Genomic DNA, 20,375 nt, shown 5'->3' on the forward strand with positions numbered 1-20,375 from the left:
AAATTCACCTCTTGGAACAGCTGATTGGGGGTATTCCGGGAAGCCATCCACCTGCCAATCAGCTTTTTTCTTATTTTCCTCCCCCAAAACTAAAGTGTGTCTTATACTAAGTTGCATCTTATAGTCCGAAAAATATGGTGTCTGTGCGTGTGCATGTATATATATGCATGATATTTATATTGTGTATATATTTATACATGATATAAAGCCCAAGGATTCAAATCAGAATTTGACATCATTTTCACTTGTCAGGTAGATAATTTACTAAAAGGGAAAAGTTGCAACCATAAAAGTTTTTAGTTTTTTTTAAAAAGAAAAGAGAGGTAGATTTAAATTTATATTTGATATGAATTGCCCAGAGAATTTTTCAGGGGGAGCCTAAAATGTTAACACAGAACTAAAGGGGTCAGTGTCATTTTCTGCACTATGATCAGGTACCATAGGTGCTTTGGAAGATTTCCTGTAGTGAAATATATGTCCTTTCATGGTTCTGACTAATTATAGTTCCCCTTGTTCCATCTGAAGCAGATTAGGTACATGCACTGTACTAAGCAAATCTGTTTGCATAAATTTCTTCCCAGTTATATTACAGCCTTTAATGTGTAAATGCAAGTTGGAGCCTAGCCACTGTGGGAAAAGAAAACGTCTCCCAATCTGATTTCTAGTCTGTTCCAAATCCAATCTCTGGTCTGTTCCAGATAGGGAAATGCAATTCAGCTACTATAAAGGGCCAGATCTGCTGTAAAACCTGCAGTTTCTATAACCTCTGGTTTAGAGAATGTCTCCTAAAGTATTATCTAATGAATTTCCATTGCAAAACCCATCTATTTGATTATTTGCTTCAACTGTTTCAACTCCTACCCTCAAAATGACGCTATAGAGCACCGCACATCAGAGCAACTGTCCTGCTTTCCCCAAAATAAGACATCCCATGATGATAAGCCCAATTGGGCCTTTGAGTGCATGGCAGTAAAGCCAAGCACTTGCTTCAGGGTTCAAAATATATATATAAGACAGGGTCTTATTTTTGGGGAAACACGGTAGACACGAGAACATTTTTTCCCGAACGCCATCACTCTGCTAAACAAATAATTCCCTCAACACTGTCAAACTATTTCCTAAGTCTGCACTAGTATTAATCTTATCGTTCCCATCACCCATCTCCTCCCACTAATGTCTCTATGACTATAACTTTGTTGCTTGTATCCTTACAATTTATATTGACTGGATTGCTTATTTGTACCTGGACTATGACTAAGTGTTGTAATTTATGATTCTTGACGAACTTACATTTTATGTATACACTGAGAGCATATGCATCAAAGACAAATTCCTTGTGTGTCCAATCACACTTGGCAATACCATTTTGTTCTGTTCTGTTCCGTTCCATTCCACTCCATTCTATTCTATTTGCCAAATTCTCAGCTTCTCTCCATTCCTCATTTCTGCATGACTATAACAATATGATCTACGTTTGAGAACAAACAGATAGCTGGTTTAAAGAGAACAGCATTATTTCTGCAAGCATCGTTATTTCGGAGAGGGGCGGCATACAAATCCAAATAATAAATAAATAAAATTTCACAAGATGCTATTTTTGAATGTACGTACAATGTACATCACACTACAATGCCTTCCTTCAGCGGAGAGCTGCATATATCTTTCTGGTTCTGTCTTTGCTGGAGCCATTTCTAGACAATATGATAGATTTGCTTTTTGTGTCTACCCTATTTTACAAAGGGACCTGGATTTTTATTCTTTTTTTTTAATGTTTATTCTAGCTCACATTTCTGCTTATATCAATAATCCAAGGGGCTTTCTCTCATCCCCCTTTTGTTATAGTTTTCTATTTTCCTATCACTTGCATCATCCAGGGTTTTTTCCCCTCTCACTGAAAATAAATATGTTAACAAGGGAAAGATAGCATGAAAAAACAGCAGAGTTGTGCTAATTACTTTCTGAATGGAAATAGGCTAAGTAGATATCAGAGGTACAAGAGGGCTATGTGTAGTTTTTCAAACTGGTCAAGCAATTTGTTCCTTTCTTTTTCACAAAGTGGATAATCCTACTTTGGAGGAAGGTTCGAACCTGTGTTCCTCATTGATGAATTTCTAGTTTTTAAAAGGCTGCCCCTTCGAATATGCTGTTATATCACAGTAGAAGAAAATATGTATATGTACATTGTAGTGTATGGCATGAAAAGAGTGGATGATTTGGCAGTCAAATTTGGGCAAAAGGATAACAGAAGAACAATTCAGATAGCAGGCGCTCACATGGAGAATTTCTTTTCTGGCCAGCCTGGCATTTGGCATTTAATTAACCTTTGCTGGAAGACAGAATTCAGCAAATGCAGGCTGTAATAAAAATTAATTGAGCCTCTTACATGCAGGCTGTAATAAAATAAAAACAAGCAATTGGACTAAAACAGTATGAATCTGGGGAAAACACATAACGTTTATCATATATTATCCATATCCTTTTACATAAGATTTTGTTTCTTTAGGCCTCATTAATGTCTGGATACTCCTGCTAGAAGAGCTAACCACTGCCATATCTAATTGTCCTCGCCAACACCAGCCTCCTACTTTGGATCTGCTGTTCGAACTACTAAGAGATGTTACCAAAACCCCAGGTAATTAACCATGTTTCAACGCAAAAAAATAAAAATTAAAAGCACATCTAATTTCCAACACAGGGGTCAAAATCTGCAAGTTGTGGAATCTCAAAGGAAGCCTTGCCCTCAAAGCAGTGGTGCTTGTATTATGACAACACATCTCGATTTTGTAGTTTTTGACATACATACAGTGGTACCTCTACCTACAAATGCCTCTACTTAAGAACTTTTCTAGATAAGAACTGGGTGTTCAAGAGTTGCCTCTTCTTAAGAACCATTTTCCACTTACAAACCCGAGCCTCCGAAACTATATCCGGAAAAGGCAGGGAGAAGCCTCCGTGGGTCCTCTCTAGGAATCTCCTGGGAGGTATCAGGGCCAGAAAATGCAGGGAGAAGCCTTCATGGGATCTCTCTAGGAATCTCCTGGGAGGAAACAGGGCCAGAAAAGGCATGGAGAAGCTTTTGTGGGTCCTCTCTAGGAATCTCCTGGGAGGAAACACGGGCTCTACCGTACCTGTGGTTTCCCCAATTGCATGCATTATTTGCTTGTACATTGATTCCTATGGGAAAATTGCTTCTTCTTACAAACTTTTCTACTTAAGAACCTGGTCACTGAATGAATTAAGTTCGTAAGTGTTGTGGTTAGCTCTGGCCCAGCTCCTGCCCCAAGGAATGTGGAGGTGGAGGTGGGGGAGACATCCACATGCTGCAGGCCTGTTTTGCTCCCAGTGGAATCTGCCGACGAAGTCTCCTCTGACCAAGGAGGTGTGAGTGACAGGGAGGAGGGGAGTTTGGCAGACAGCCCAGGAGGAGATCAATCATCTGTATCATCCCTAGATTCTGAACAAGAATTAATGACACATCCACGCATGCGTAGAATGAGGCATAGGAGTCAACAACGGAAGGATTATTACAAGAGAAAATGAGGCCACCTGTGGTTGGTTGGGGCTGCTGTAATTAGTGCTACAGATAAAAGCGCAGCCTGGAGTTTTAGCCTCATGGCAGTTTATCTGATTCATTGTTTCGTCAAGATCGTGGTTTTTGTGCTGTTCAAGATTGTGTGTGGACTCTCTGGATTTTAGAATTGGACTCAATTTCCCAGTTATTGGCTGAGCAATTGGATTGCATTTAACCTGTGCCTTGTGTGTACCAGAAAATCCCTTTGACATTTAAAAAGGGAGCTGTTTCTGTTTTTCTGTTTATAAAAACATTTGGGTTTTCCTTTTATCTTGTGGTGTGTGTCTTCCTGGACTAATTACCCTGTAATTACGGGCAGTTGAAACACGCCGGCAGAACAGTAAGTAGAGGTACCACTGTATAGGTGCATCTCACAACTGCCATTGATTTCCACATCTGCATCCATCCAGACGGGGTTTGATGCCAATTACTGTATCTCAGACCAATCTACTTCAAAGGATTTTTGCGGAAAATAAAATTGCAAAACATTTTCTGAGAACATGCTGTGTTAATTAAATCAAACTGCTGTGATGCAAACAAAATGGAGGATCAGAAATTGAGAAGAAAAGCACACCCAAGGGCACCATTGTCTTGCAGCTTTCATTTGTACTCCGTGTTTTATAGTATTATTAAAACTGCTTCATGCTGGTATATTTATATTTTGCACGATAGTTGGTAATTTAAATAGGAATATATTGATCAAATGCTACTGTACTTCTATGGACCCCAAATTAAACCATTTAAAGTTGACAGAACAGGTTTAAAATAGAGATGGGGAGTGCCAAAGGGAATCATTTTGCAATCCCTTGAAGTTTCTATAAATACAAGAGAGAGAGAGAGAGAGAGAGAATTTGGTCAATTGGTTTTAGCTCATTATTAAATTAAAAATGAACAAACCTTTTAAAATAGGGGAAAACAACTCTAAAATTCTGGCACTATCCCCCCAAAGTTACCATTTTCTCACAGTTTGCTCTCTTTCCTGGTCAGCATAAATTATTTGATTATAAATAAGAGGGCAGTTAAAAATGCTGAGCTTGTCAATTGGAAAGTTGACAGCCCAGGTTTGAGACCTAAGCGCTGTGGAACAGGATCTCAGGATCGGAAAAAAATACATATTTACTTCAGAGAAATCATATAAAAGTTGGTTATCACACTAAACTTAGAAGCATATTTGAATTTTATTTATTCACTGTTTTAAAACATTCATAAAGCATTTCATTCCAGAAGCTCTAGATCACATGTGTCAAACTTGCCAACATCACATTGCCATCACACGAGGTATCATGACGGTTTTCCCCTTTGCGGGGCTGGGGTGGGAGTGGCCTATTTGTGATACATCCAACCCATGGCCTGCCAGTTTAACACCCTTGTTCTAGATGTTTTACAAAATGGTATATGTATCTTATGTCTTCCTGGTACAAAAAAGAAAGTTGATGGCTAGAATTGCTCAGCTAAGAATAGCCCCATCATCTCTTTCCTGTCCATTTTTATTTCCTAGTCCTCAAGAGGCAAGCTGTAGTTCTTGAGATGTTGTGTAGCTTAACTTAGCATACCTCCCATGGTCCATTTTAGCTGAGACTGCTAGGAATTAGAGTTCAACAATACCTGGAAGTCCATAAATTCTCTCTCTCTAGTGTAGCCTATGAAAAATTCCTCTTCTGTACATCATCATCATTATTATTATTATTATTATTGTTGTTGTTGTTGTTGTTGTTGTTGTCAGTACAACACAGCAAACAAGATTACTATGCTGGATTTCGTATTTCATCACCAGTCGGGCGCTTCCCAAGCACCTAGGACTGTGTGATGTAGCGGCGAATTATGTGTGCCAATCCCAGTAAAGCGGCTTTTTGCAATTGACAGATGGAGATTTTGTCAATTCCGATGGTTTTCAAATGTCCGCTGAGATCCTTTGGCACTGCACCCAGCGTGCCAAGTACCACTGACACCACTTTCACTGGCCTATGCCAGAGTCGTTGCAGCTCGATTTTTAGATCTTCATATTTTACTAATTTCTCTAGCTGCTTCTCCTCAATTCTGCTGTCCCCTGAGATTGCAATGTCGATGATCCATACTTTCTTTTTCTCCACATTCAGGATGTCTGGCGTGGTATGCTTCAGAATTCGGTCAGTCTGAAGTCGGAAGTCCCACAGTAGTTTTGTTTGTTCATTTTTGACCACTTTTTTGGGCTTATGATCCCACCAGTTCTTTGCACTGGTAGATGGTAGTTCTGGCACAAGTAGTTATTGTTATTGTTGTTGTTGTTGTTGTTGTTGTTGTTATTATTATTTCAATACAACTCAGCAAACGAGATCACTATGCTGGATATTATTATTATTATTATTATTATTATTATTATTATTATTATTATTATTATTATTATTACTATTATTATTATTATTATTAATTCGACTTCCATGCCACCCAATCCTAAAGGACACCGGGCAGCTTCTTGAAATATAGCTCTCAGAGTAAGGTCATGAATTAACCTAAGCATTTATTTGAAAGGGGTAGGGGATTCTTTATCCTGCTGTTTTTCATCTTTTAGGCCCAGGATTTGGTATTTATGCAGTTGTACACCTCCTTCTCCCTACAATGTCTCTTTGGCTTCATCGCAGCCACGGCGATCACTCTTACTGGGAAGGGGCATCCGCTAATTTCAAACATGCCATTGGCCTTTCCTGTGAATTAGTGGTGGAGCACATTCAAAGCTTCATACATTCAGGTAAGTAAAGCACATCTCACTTGCTAACCTTGCGGCAAATAAACATGACCATTGTAGATTCATGCAACATAATCAAAAGCAGGTTGATTAACCATTGAAATGAGAAAGGGTTTTAAAGTAAAACTGGTTTACTTTTTTATATAGTTTTATATTTGTTGCTGATTTCTATTTCAGCAAACAAGGAGAAAATGGAATAATTCAGGCCAAATGTCTTTGGTTTGTAGTGACATTCCAAAAATTGAATTGCAATGGAAAATTTGGGACAACCATGACCTGGATTACTGAGAGGCTCCATAGACATCAGTTATAGTAGTAGAACATCAGTGATGGGATTCAAAAAACTTTTACTACCAGTTCTGGGGGCTTGGCTTAGTGGGCGTGGTTTTGCTTGGTAAGCATCTCAGGGGAAGGATACTATAAAATCTCCATTCCCTCTCCAGAGGGAGGTTAATGCAAAATCCCTATTACCTCCCAATAAGCCAGGACTCGGGAGGCACAGAATATAGGGGGGCAGGACAGGCAGAGGTGGTATTTACTGGTTCTCCAAACTACTGAAGATTTCTGCTACCAGTTCTCCAAAACTAATCAGAACCTGAGTAAACCCACCTCCATTGGGGAATGTTTTTGCCTCTGGAGAACAAAACAGCCTTTCCCAAGGCTGAAAATCAGCTGGCGGGGCTGAAACATGGCAAAGTCTCACATGTCCTCTGAGATGGATGCATGCCATAGGTTCGCCATCATGGCACTAGACCAAACTGGCTATAATTACCAAGCTCTGATAAATGATTAGGACGAAATAGAGCAGTTCCTTACCTATTTTCAAAAAAAATAATAATAATAATAAGTTCAACAAGAAATAAATGAAGGCTTTTCTTTTAGTAAAATCTTTCTTTCTTTTTTCAGATGTTGGCTATGAAAATATGATCAACACAATGCTCAAAGATCTTTTCAAGCTACTTGTAGCTTGTGTAGCGGAAACCACAGAGACCATCTCTAGAGTCGGGTGCTCTTGTATCAGGTAGTGCAGATTGTCTTTTCATCATTATTCAAATGAGAGTAAGCAAATGTTTGTATTCTTTGAGTACCTAAAAATCCTGTTTGTTTCCTATCCAAACAGATCATTAACACTCAATGAAAAGTCAAGAAAGAAAGGAAGTTACACTGCTCTTCTTACTGTTCATTTTGTGATATGTTTCCCCTACAATTCAAAGTGTTGGTTGTGACCTATAAAGCCCTTCATGGCACCGGACCAGATTATCTCAGGGACCGCCTTCTGCTGCACGAATCCCAGCGACCAGTTAGGTCCCACAGAGTGGGCCTTCTCCGGGTCCCGTCAACTAAACACTGTCGTTTGGTGGGACCCAGGGGAAGAGCCTTCTCTGTGGCGGCCACGGCCCTTTGGAACCAACTCTCCCCAGAGATTAGAATTGCCCCCACCCTCCTCGCCTTTCGTAAACTTCTTAAAACCCACCTCTGCCGTCAGGCATGGGGGAACTGAGATATTCTTTCCCCCTAGGCCTTTACAATTTACGCATGGTATGTCTGTATGTATGTTTGGTTTTTATAATAAGGGTTTTTTTTAGTTATTTTACTATTGGATTGGATTGTTACATGTTGTTTTTATCATTGTTGTTAGCCGCCACGAGTCTACGGAGAGGGGCGGCATACAAATCCAATAGATAGATAGATAGATAGATAGTTAGATAGATAGATAGATAGATAGATAGATAGATAGATAGATAGATAGATAGATAGATAGATAGATAGATAGATAGATAGATAAATAAAAAGTTTCTCATTGTACATAGTAAATTTATCACTGGCTAAATGAGAGTGTCAGGGTTTCAAATAGAATCGAAAACTAAATCAGAGTCCGAGGCAAAGTTCCAATTTATTATCAGAGCCATGTTAGCACATTTGGAAGAAACCTGAATCTGAAGTCCCAGGGGTTTCTCCACCCAGTTGAAAGTTCAGGACCTTGTCCCCAAACCCCCAAGTCCATCATGTTGAGCAATCTTCATCTGCCAACTTGGCAGCAACTCCCATCTCCTTCCGTGCAGGTGCAAGAGTGCAAAGACAAAGGATGGCCTTGACAATCTAGAAGGAATTTGTTATGGCTACATGCAGGCATCCCTCATGCAATGACCCCTCCCATATTCCCATAGCAAAGGATACATTTTAAAATGTGTGGCAGGCCAAAGACTCTAACTAAAATTGCTTCGGTCTGACAGTATTTTTTTTCTGTGAACCTCTCTCGGGGGACATAGATATGAAAATCCAATGCAGATACAGACTCGATATTTCAATAGCATATAAATCTATTCACAATTCTCTGACCTACCTGGCGATTCAATAAAGACTTCATTTGATTGTGAACCGAATGGATGGAATCCAATACTTATCTTCTAATAACTGAATAATTCAACAATTAGTATGAGAAGGCCGACTTTTGCCTGTGTAGACTTTTGTACATTTTCTGTACAACTGTTCTGTAGAGTTGGGGAACTCCTGAAGAGATTTTAAAGGTGTGAAGAAGGGAGAAGTTAACAGATTAACAGAATTGGAAAGGACCTTGTAGGTCTTTTAGTCCACACACCCCGCCCAAGCAGGAGACCCTACACCAATTCTGACAAACAGCGATGTGATGACACTTCTGAAGGCAAGCTGTTCCATTGGTTGATTTTTCTGTCAGAAAATTTCTCCTTATAATAACAATTAATAATAATAATAATAATTTATTAGGCTTGTATGCCGCCCCTCTCCAAGGACTCGGAGTGGCTCACAACAAATAATACAAATACAAATCTAATATTAAAAACAGTTATGAAAAACCCATTATAAAAAAGCAGTCATACATCCAGACAAACTATGCATAAAATAAGACAGCTAGGGGTATATCAGTTACCCCAAGCCTGGTGACACAGGTGAGTTTTCAAGAGCTTTCAGAAGGCAAGGAGGATGGGGACAGTCCTAATCTCCAGGGGGGGAGCTGATTACAGAGGGCTGGGGCCACCACAGAGAAGGCTGTTCCCCAGGGTCCCACCAGATGACATTGCTTCATCGATGGGACCCGGAGAAGGCCAACTCTGTGGGACCTAATCGGTTGCTGGGATTCATGCGGCAGAAGGCGGTCCTGAAGGTATTCTGGTCCAATGCCATGCAGGGCTTTATAGGTCATTACCAACACTTTGAATTGTGACCAGAAACTGATCGGCAGCCAGTGCAGGTTGAATATTTCTAGGTTGAATCTCTCCTTGATCAGAATTCCATCCATTATTCCTTGGAAAATAGCTTGACCTCTTCTCTGTGGCAGCCCCTTAAATATTGGAACACTGCTATTATGTCTCCCCTGGTCCTTCTCTTCGCCAGTCTAGCCATGCCCAGTTCCTGCAATCATTCTTTGTATGTTTTAAGTCTCCAATCCCCTAATCATCCTGGTTGCTTTTCTCTACACTTTTCCTAAAGTCTTGTTAACAGGGTACAAGCAGATTGAGTGGGCATTAGGTGATGGCCAAATGATAATCAGATTTCTGTATCTTCCACCATCTTGTGCCTTCTCTACAGATATGTACTAGTGACAGCTGGTCCTGTTTTTACTGAAGAAATGTGGCGTCTGGCATGTTGTGCCTTAGAGGATGCTTTTTCAACTACTCTTGAACCAGTGAAGGTATAGCCTCTATATGATTAAAAATATTTTTAGTGGTTATCATTTTCTTAAATGAGTTCCTTTGGGGGGGGGGTTAAGCAGTGGAAGGCTCCTTCTGGTTCACACAAGTTTTCCCATATGGTATGTTAATTTTCTGAACAGTTCAAAGAACTGGTTGTTAGAAAGTTTCCAGAAAGTCCAGTTAGAAATCTCTTGCATTGCTTCAGAGTGGCCAAGCTACAGGACTGCTCACCGATAATAAGTGGTTCCTCTTTCCAATTTGTTATAGCAATAGCATTTAGACTTATACACTACCGCTTCACAGAGCTTTACAGCCCTCTCTAAGTGGTTTACAGAGAGTAAGCCCATTGCCCCCAAAAATGAGCCGGGGTGGCGCAGCAGGTAGAGTGCTGTACTGCAGGCCACTGAAGCTGACTGTAGGTCAGCGGTTCAAATCTCATCATTGGCTGAAGGTTGACTCAGCCTTCCATCCTTCTGTTCTATCTGGGTCACTCCGGAAGCCAATACAAACCCAAAAAGAGAAGCCAGACACACCGATAAAAGGCAAAGGCAGTTTATAAAATTCAAGAAAAAACACAGGTAACAGAAAATGTCCTTAAAAACAGGAAAATGCTGTATCTTCAGATATATCCACGAAGGCAAAAGTCCATGCAGCAATACAGGATTCTTGCTGCCAATACGAGGCTGTAGATAGCAGACCTACACCTCCCACGGGTCTTCCAAACTGCTGGGCCACAAGTCAGGAACAGAGACACCAAGAACAAAGCAGGACACCGTAACTCCAATTGATAACACTCCACATGGCTTCAAGGGCTTGCCTGCCTTTTAAACCCTGCTAAGGAGAACCACACCCAAGCCCAGCTGTTCCTAATTCAGTGCTGATAATACTTCTTTAATTGCTCCTTTCTTTGATCTGAACGTCTCTGTCGCATGTCAATGACGGCTTGTGCGTCATCACCTAATGACTCCAAGCTACTGGCTGGGGAGAGCCTCCCCCCCCCCCCCCCGGGGCTCTCATGCTGTTCTCCTTCGTCCCATTCCTGACTTTCCTCTCCCCCGTCCGACTGTTCAGCCCCCTCCTCTTCGCTGTCCTCCTCCTCCTCCTCCGGGCATGGAGCCAGCAGAGACACAGCTGGTCCCTGAGCAGCCTCAGGCTGCATCACAACACCTTCCGAGTTGGGTAAAATGAGGACCCGGATTGTGGGGGCAATATGCTAGCTCTGTTCAAAAGTGCTATTGCTAACATGTTGTAAGCTACCCTGAGTCTAAGGAGAAGGGTGGCATTAAAAAAATCTATTTATTTGATTTTTTTAATGCCACCCTTCTCTTTAGACACAGGGCGGCTTACAACATGTGAGCAATAGCATGGGTCCTCATTTTACCAACCTTGGAAGGATGGAAGGCTGAGTCAACCTTGAGCCTACTGAGATTCGATCTGCCAAACTGTTGGGAGCCAGTGATCAGCAGAAATAGCTTGCAGTACTGCACTCTGACCACTGCACCACCAAGGCTCTAAAGCAGTAATGGCGAACCTTTTTTCCCTCGGGTACCGAAAGCACGTGCGTACACATTATCACACCTGTGTGAGTGCCCACATCCATAATTCATTTAATTGGATTTGTATGCCGCCCCTCTCCGAGGACTCAATCTGATTCAATCTGGATTCAACTAACTCAATCTGGAAGGTGGTTGGCAAAAATTGCCTCCCATGTCCACCCGGAGGCCCTCTGTAATAATAATAATAATAATAATAATAATTTATTAGATTTGTATGCCGCCCCTCTCCGAAGACTCGGGGCGGCATACAAATCTAAAAAATGAGCTCACTGGTATGCACATACATGCTGGAGCACAGCTAGGGCAACGGCTTCACGTACCATCTGTGGCACCCGTGCCATACTCTGTAGGCCAGAAACAGCCCATTTCCCAACTTCTGGTGGGCCCAGTAGGCCCGTTTTTCACCCTACCCAGGCTCCAGAGGCTTTCCTGGAGCAAGTGGGGGCAAAAATGTTCTCCCGCCCCCTCGGAGGCCTTCCGGAAGCTGAAAATGTTCTCCCAGAGCCTCCATGCAAGCCAAAAATGAGCTCACCGGTATGCACATACATGCTGGAGCACAGCTAGGGCAACGGCTTCACGTGCCATCTGGGGCACCCGTGCCATACGTTCGCCACCACTGCTCTAGACCATTGCTCTCATGATAATATGGCATAGGAATAGAATAGAATAGAATAGAATTTTATTGGCTAAGTGTGATTGGACACACAAGGAATTTGTCTTAGTGCATATGCTCTCAGTGTACATAAAAGAAAAAGATACATTTGTCAAGAATCATGTGGTACAACACTTAATGAGTGTCATAGGAGTCAAATAAGCAATGAAGAAATAATATTAATAAATATTGGCACCAATTGTAGAAAATTAGCACCCACCCCTCTCCTGGAAGAATGAAATATTTTGAGAAATATTTCCCTGGATGGGAAATGGAGAAACATGTTTTCTTGGAGGGAGAAAGCAGCCCCCCCCCACCTACCTTAATAGCCCACAGCAGATGAGGGCACTTAAGAGATAAAGAGATAGCTATATTCATTGGTATTGATTAAAAATGTTTATAATTATAAGTAACAACATAAAATTAATTCTATTTTGTTCTATTTTTAATTATTTTTTTATTTTTACATTTTATTGATATTTTTTTAAGTAGACAGAAAATAACCTATGGCCAAAAAAGCTACATCACACACACACACACACACACACAGAGTTACAATTGCTGCAAAAAAAGTATATAAAATCGGGGCCTTCTATTTGTTGTTCTGCTTTACAATTGTCTTGATTATGATTAATTGCCAAGATCAGTTACAGTGGTAAGTCAAGAACTACTGTACTTCCACATTTCAGTGGATGTTAGTGAACATTAGTTGCCTCTCATGTTTAGTTTGTGAATCTTGGTTTCCCCATCTTACAGAAGGTACCAATTCAATATCATGAGCCAAAATTAACTGTATTATTAGGTTTATATTGGAAAAATAGAAAAGTATGAATAACAACACCATAGTGTGAGAAGGAACTATTCAGCTTTGCATGTTTTTTTTAAGATATAGTTTTACTATACCAATGATATTTTGCCTCCCTGTAGAATCTGTTGGGCTATTTCCACAGTGGCTCTGAAAATCTGAGCGGTGATGCCTGTGAGATGAAAATGGCTGCTCCTTCCCTCTCTCCAAGTGCTGAAGCTGAATACTGGAGAATAAGGGCAATGGCCCAACAAGTAAACACTTTTATTCCATACTTAACTGGGCTGTGCATGGATGCGCTCTTAGGATACCTTAAGACTTCCTATAATATCAGTGCTTAGCTTTGCCTTGATTAATTGGTGTTCTGTCGAGCTCTCTGGTAGAATCCTCCCGAAAATTCACAGATACAAATTTCAGACACACACGTTTGAAAATTCAAAACAATTTTCTTTATACCGAAAATTCCAATAAACTAAGCACTCTTTTTGTATAGCAAAGAGCACCCGTCTCCAAACAAACTGGTAATTTGTACAAGTCCCTTATCAGTTCTGTGATACTTAGCTTGCAGCTGTGAGGCAATTCACAGTCCTTCTTCTTTCACAAAGGGAAACATACTTTGCTCTGGTTTAGTTTCAAAGCGGGGAAAAATCAGCACACAAAAGGTCAAAGTCAGCAAGGCAGGCATGAAACACAACGATCAGATAATCCTCCACAATGGCCAAACCCACAGGCTGCTATTTATAGCAGCCTCACTAATTACCACAGCCCCACCCAACCACAGGTGGCCTCATTTTCTTTGATAATAATCTCTCAGTTGTTGCTGCCTATGCATCGTTCTCCGCATGCGTGGCTGTATCATTAACTCTTGTTCCGAATCCAAGGAGGAACTAGATAATTGATCTCCTTCTGAGCTGTCTGCCACACTCTCCTCCTCCCTGTCACTCATATCTTCTTGGTCAGAGGAGCCTTCATCATCAGATTCCACCAGGAGCAAAACAGGCCTGCGGCATGTGGATGTCTCCCCCACATCCACAGTCCTTGGGGCAGGAGCTGGGCCAGAGCTAACCACAACAATTGGGAATTCATTTGAAAGATTTTAACCAAAGCTCTTGAATTGATTTTATGTTATCAGGGCTTTAAATATGTTTTTTTTTAAATGTTGGTAACATAACTGACTTCAGTTATCTAATGTTAATTACCTGCCGTATATCTATATGATTTTATTTATCTGTTTATGTTTAAAGTGTTTCACCATTCAAGGGAATGTTCCCTAGACATAGATGTCTTCACTGATTTGAATAAGTTTTAGGTAGGCAGGAACAAGAAACCATCTGAAATGAAAAAAATTGTAATTCATTGAGTGATGGGGTAGGAAATATCAGACATTTTGCTGGGCTGATTTTGCCCATTGAAGAACTCCATTTGCAGTGCAGATCGAGCAATATCTGGCTAAGTAAAGCCATTGAGACAACAACAAAAATTGCTTGGGGAATATTCCCCACGATAGTTCCTCTAGTCTGGTTGAAGTCCTCTACATGAGATGGATTTATTTATTTTATTTATTTATTGGATTTGTATGCCGCCCCTCTCCGTAGACTCGGGGCGGCTAACAACAGTAATAAAAACAGCATGTGACAATCCAATACTAAAACAACTAAAAAACCCTTATTGTAAAACCAAACATACATACAAACATACCATGCATAAATTGTAAGGGCCTAGGGGGAAAGAATATCTCAGTTCCCCCATGCCTGATGGCCGAGGTGGGTTTTAAGGAGTTTACGAAAGGTGAGGAGGGTGGGGGCAACTCTAATCTCCGGGGGGAGTTGCTTCCAGAGGGCCGGGGCCGCCACAGAGAAGGCTCTTCCCCTGGGCCCCGCCAAACAACATTGTTTAGTTGACGGGACCCGGAGAAGGCCCACTCTGTGGGACCTAACTGGTCGCTGGGATTCATGCAGCAGAAGGCGGTCCCTGAGATAATCTGGTCCAGTGCCATGAAGGGTTTTATAGGTCATAACCAACACTTGAATTGTGACCGGAAACTGATCGGCAACCAATGCAGACTGCGGAGTGTTGGTGTTACATGGGCATATTTGGGAAAGCCCATGATTGCTCTCGCAGCTGCATTCTGCACGATTCACAATTATATGAATAGGGCAAGACTCAGCTTTCCTCATTTAATTCCAAATTGCTTGCTCTGGTGCTGACTTACCTGTGGTTCCCGAATATCAGTAAGGTAATAGCACATTGGCATGATTGTTTTTCCACAGGTCTTCATGTTGGACACCCAGTGCTCCCCGAAGACACCAAATAACAAGGAAGGATTCGAGCATGCTCAGTCTTGTCTGCTTATTATTGAGCTGCCTCCTGATAAGAAGTCCAATGGCCACTCACAGAAAAGGTAAAAAACAGATTTCTAAGACTAAGCGACACGCAAAATGAGAGAGAGGAAAGGCACTTTATACTCATATTCCTATTTGGATCATTCAGTGCCTTACCATGGAAAATTTAAGATAGTTGGAATGGGTAATTCAACAGATCAGATGTTTCCAAACTTTGCTCTGAATCCCTTAAAGAATAAATAAATAAATATGTGTAAACAGAATGAATGGTGTTGAAATAGAAGCAGATGTATCTTTTTGTCTTTAAATTTCACTCTGTACATCTTGGCATTTTCAAGCTTTGCAGCAGAATAAGGAACATAGACTGCAGCAAATGTTGATACTGCAAGATTTTTTTGTTTTAAAAAAAGAGTTGTTCATGACCCCAAAGTAGTGCTGATTTACTATTTGAGAAGTTCAGCATTACATGCGGTCTAGCCACAGAATAAGAGTGTGGTGTTGAACATCAAATGTCTTTGGCACCGTTAGTGCATGCTTAAGATGCAGACATTCACAGTAAATCATAGATTTGCATCTTTAATGCTGAGATAGCCAAAGTATTTGAGAGGAAAAGGGGAATATATATACAGTACAGTGAAACTTTTTTTCCCCAAAAAGTTTTGCAGAAAGCCAAACAACCCCTAAATCCAGACTTCTGGGTTAATTGTGACCATTGATACAAACTGCGAATCATTATAGGAATATAATAAATTTATTTTATTTTATTTATTCATTTGTCCAATACACAATACATATGGAAGAGAATAGACATGAAGTAATATATATAAATATAATATGTAAAAATAGAGGAGAAGATATATGAAAGGAAGAAAATATATATGATATATGAGATAAAGGAAAGACAATTGGACAGGGGACGAAAGGCACACTAGTGCACTTATGTACGCCCCTTACTGACCTCTTAGAAACCTGGAGAGGTCAATCGTGGATAGTCTAAGGGAGAAATGTTGGGGGTTAGGGGTTGACACTACTGAGTCCGGTAATGAGTTCCACGCTTCGACAACTCGATTGTTAAAGTCATATTTTTTACAGTCAAGTTTAGAGCGGTTAATATTAAGTTTGAATCTGTTGCGTGCTCTTGTGTTGTTGCGGTTGAAGCTGAAGTAGTCATTGACCGGTAGGACGTTGCAGCATATGATCTTGTGGGCAATACTTAAATCGTGTTTTAGGCGCCGTAGTTCTAAGCTTTCTAGACCCAGGATTGTTAGTCTATTTATAAATAGTCTATTTATAAATGACATAGATGCCGTCCCATTTCTCAACCTATTCTGATTGGGAGCTCATTCCTTAAATTTTTTTTTAACAGGGATACAAATGTCCCTCTTTACAAGGCTTACTACAACAGTGGGTTCGCTGCTTGCTTATTTTATATTCTCTTGCATGTCAATGCAGAAGTGGTTTTTTTCAGTTTTGTTTTCACTTAGTCACTTAGTTTTTCTTTTTTCTGTCCGATTTTCCTTTATAATGCTGCAACCAATACACAGGAAACATGGGTAAGACAGAGTTTTTTTCCTTCAATGCAATTTCAAGCCAACTTCCAAATCATGTATTTTCTTAAATGGCATTTGAAATACAGACATCTATCCACAAAAAATATCCCCTTAGCTATTGAAGAAATTGAAATAGATACAGTGATACCTTGTCTTACAAACTTAATTGGTTCCGGGACGAGGTTCTTAAGGTGAAAAGTTTGTAAGACGAAACAATGTTTCCCATAGGCATCAACGGAAAAGCGATTAATGCGTGCAAGCCCAAAATTCACCCCTTTTGCCAGCCGAAGCGCCCGTTTTTGCGCTGCTGGGATTCCCCTGAGGCTCCCCTCCATAGGAAACCCCACCTCCGGACCTCTGTGTTTTTGCAATGCTGCAATTTCACTGAGGCTCCCCTCGCTGGGAAACTCCACCTCTGGACTTCCATTGCCAGTGAAGTGCCCGTTTTTGTGCTGCTGGGATTCCCCTGATGGAATTCCCTTGCAGCATCACAAAAACACGGAAGTTCGGAGGTGGGGTTTCCCATGGAGGGGAGCCTCAGGGGAATCCCAGCAGCACAAAAATGGGTGCTTCGCTGGCAACGGAAGTCCGGAGGTGGAGCATCCCAGCGGCGGCGGTGGGTTTGTAAGGTGAAAATAGTTTGTAAGAAGAGGCAAAAAAATCTTAAACCCCGGGTTTGTATCTCAAAAAGTTTGTATGATGAGGTGTTTGTAAGATGAGGTATCACTGTATTTAAAATGAAATGCTATTCCCTAACTATCTAGTTTAAAAGGGAGACGCGTTCTTATCTTTTAAAGTCTAATTCAGCAAAGAAGAAGGCCAATACAGTTCCAATTTCAACTCTTGGGTGAATTGCAACCTCTGTCAGATGCATTTACAAAATGCGTTTTTAAAATGAAACCCTTGAAAGTTCCTGTGTATATTCCACCCTTCCGTTTTGCCACACTGCAGTGATCAAATACGCCATGGTGAGATATTTGCTACTTCGCTACGGTAGTAGTGAATGTGTTACCAAGGACAACGACTTCCCCCCATGCACAATTTCTGGCACACTGTGATACCTCACTATAAAACTTGAAGGCATGCCGCAAGCGAAAATATCCCCACCCCTTTTACCTCCAAACTGAAATGTGCATTTTGGCTAGTCTTTTACCTAACATTCCTCGTAAAGCCACAATTTTCTTTGGTGCCAGAAAACAAATGCCAGTAGTCCACCACCAGAGAGTGTTCAAACACAATGAAAGCACTGTAAACACAATAGCGATTAACAAAGCCCACACACTGAAAGAACAAGTTGCAGATCATAAACAGCATTAGTTAGTGATATTGTTCACAACAAAAAAGTTATAATGTTTATGAGGTAGTTGTTAACTTATCCCCGGAGGTTTCTTGGAGAAAGAGACTAACATAATCGAGCAATTCCAGAAACGTTAATGAAGTTCTAAATTCTCTCTCTCTCTCTTTTTCTGCTACACAAAGTATCCCTTTCAGAACAATTGTAGTCAGCCTGCTTTCCCACCAAGTTCTGCTGCAGAATTTATACGATATTTTGTTGGAAGATTTTGTGAAAGGGCCCTCGCACACTGAAGAGAAGGTAGCACACCAGTTGCCAGAAACCAAACTCACTGGTTTCCTCAGGTACATTTCTATGCAGAACCTGGCTGTCATCTTTGACTTGCTATTGGACTCCTACCGAACAGCCAGAGAGTTTGATACAAGGACTGGGCTGAAGTGCTTGCTAAAGAAGGTATCTGGCATTGGTGGAGCCGCTAACTTGTACCGCCAATCAGCGATGAGCTTCAATATCTACTTCCATGCCTTGGTCTGTGCCATTGTGACCAATCAGGAAAATATCACGGCGGAACAGGTGAAGAAAATCCTTTTCGAAGACGATGAAAGGAGCACGGATTCGTCCCAGCAATGTTCCTCAGAAGACGAAGACATCTTTGAAGAGACTGCTCAAGTCAGCCCGCCAAGGGGGAAGGAGAAGAGGCAGTGGAAGGCCAGGTTGCCATCTTTGAGCGTTCAACCCGTGAGTAACGCGGACTGGGCTTGGCTAATCAAAAGGCTTCACAAACTCTGCATGGAGTTGTGTAATAACTACATCCAGATGCATTTGGATTTGGAAAACAGTGCCGACGAGCTCCCTGTCTTCAGGGGAGACCCCGTTTTAATCCTTCCATCCTTTCAGTCAGAAATAACCATACCCTATCCTGGAGCCCTTTCCGGAAGAAACACCCCTTCGGAAGACGATAGAAGCCATCTGTCACCCCTCTCCGAGAGTCTCACCCCTAAGGGAAGTGCGGATATGGGGCTTCTTCCGCCTTTGAGCCCCAAAATGGAGAAGAAGGACCAAGGCAGGAAAAAGGAATGGTGGGAGAGCGCCAGCAACAAAATTTACAGCATAGCAACGGACAAAACCATATCAAAACTCATGACGGAATATAAAAAAAGGAAGCAGCAGCAGCATAATTTGGCTAATTTCTCCAAAGAGATGAAAGCTGACAAGAAAGGGGATCCCCTCGGCATGAGAGGGCCTGATTCACCTCTCCTCCAACGGCCACAAAATCTGATTGACCAAGGCCAAATGAGGCATTCCTTTAGCGCAGGGCCAGAGATCCTGAGACAAGAAAAAAGGCCTCGGTCCGGGTCGACTGCCAGCTCATTCAGTATATCGGTCCGGGATGGAGAGGCACAAATACAGGTAAGAGAAGATGAAATGAAGAGGAAAAACTTTACATTTAGGAGACCTGCTTTTGCCTTTCATATTGAGGCACTGGGTTTCCTAATTGGTTTGGGTCTGAGTGGTATGTATGTGTATTGACTGAACTGATGCTTTGTGGGTTTTATATGGGGTGTTTATTGTTTAATATTTAATACAGTGTTCCCTCGATTTTCGCAGGGGATGCGTTCCGAGACCGCCCGCGAAAGTCGAATTTCCACGAAGTACAGATACGGAAGTAAATATACAATTTTTTGCTGTGAATAGTATCACAAGCCTTCCCTTAACACTTTAAACCCCTAAATTACCATTTCCCATTCCCTTAACAACCATTTACTCACCATTATTACTGGTACCCACCATTGAATAAGACACTTAGTGATCCTGATATTTATAAATATAATTATTTATTAGCAATAGTTATCTTTTTTGTTATTTATTTGCAAAAATTATTAGCTTGGCGATGACATATGACATCATTGGCAGGGAAAAACCGTGGTATAGAAAAAAACAGCAAAGAATTTTTTAATTAATATTTTTTGAAAAAACGTGGTATAGGCTATTCGTGAAGGTTCGAACCCGCGAAAATCGAGGGAATACTATTTGACTTCCTTTTATTGTACTATGTTTTATATTGTTTTAAGCCACCCTGAGTCCCATTGGGATTGGGTGGCAAAGAAGTCAAATGAATGATTGAATGAATGAATGAATAAATGGATGAATGAATGAATGAATGAACAAACAAACAAACAAACAAACAGAGACCTTTAAATAGAGATAATAT

The 20,375-nt window shown here is 41.0% G+C and overlaps 1 protein-coding gene across 1 annotated transcript in view; it reads left to right on the forward strand.

Moving 5' to 3' along the window:
* ARFGEF3 (ARFGEF family member 3) overlaps positions 1-20,375 on the forward strand; it is a 112,798-nt gene that overhangs the window by 81,241 nt on the left and 11,182 nt on the right. Inside the window, exons 27-33 of the mRNA XM_070733582.1 lie at positions 2,504-2,632; positions 6,120-6,296; positions 7,200-7,314; positions 9,861-9,963; positions 13,100-13,231; positions 15,248-15,378; positions 18,349-19,573. Coding sequence (XP_070589683.1) covers positions 2,504-2,632; positions 6,120-6,296; positions 7,200-7,314; positions 9,861-9,963; positions 13,100-13,231; positions 15,248-15,378; positions 18,349-19,573 — 2,012 coding nt within the window. The remainder of the gene's footprint in view (positions 1-2,503; positions 2,633-6,119; positions 6,297-7,199; positions 7,315-9,860; positions 9,964-13,099; positions 13,232-15,247; positions 15,379-18,348; positions 19,574-20,375) is intronic.

This window comes from Erythrolamprus reginae, chromosome 1 (assembly GCF_031021105.1).
Source record: "Erythrolamprus reginae isolate rEryReg1 chromosome 1, rEryReg1.hap1, whole genome shotgun sequence".
Classification (NCBI taxonomy): domain Eukaryota; kingdom Metazoa; phylum Chordata; class Lepidosauria; order Squamata; family Dipsadidae; genus Erythrolamprus; species Erythrolamprus reginae.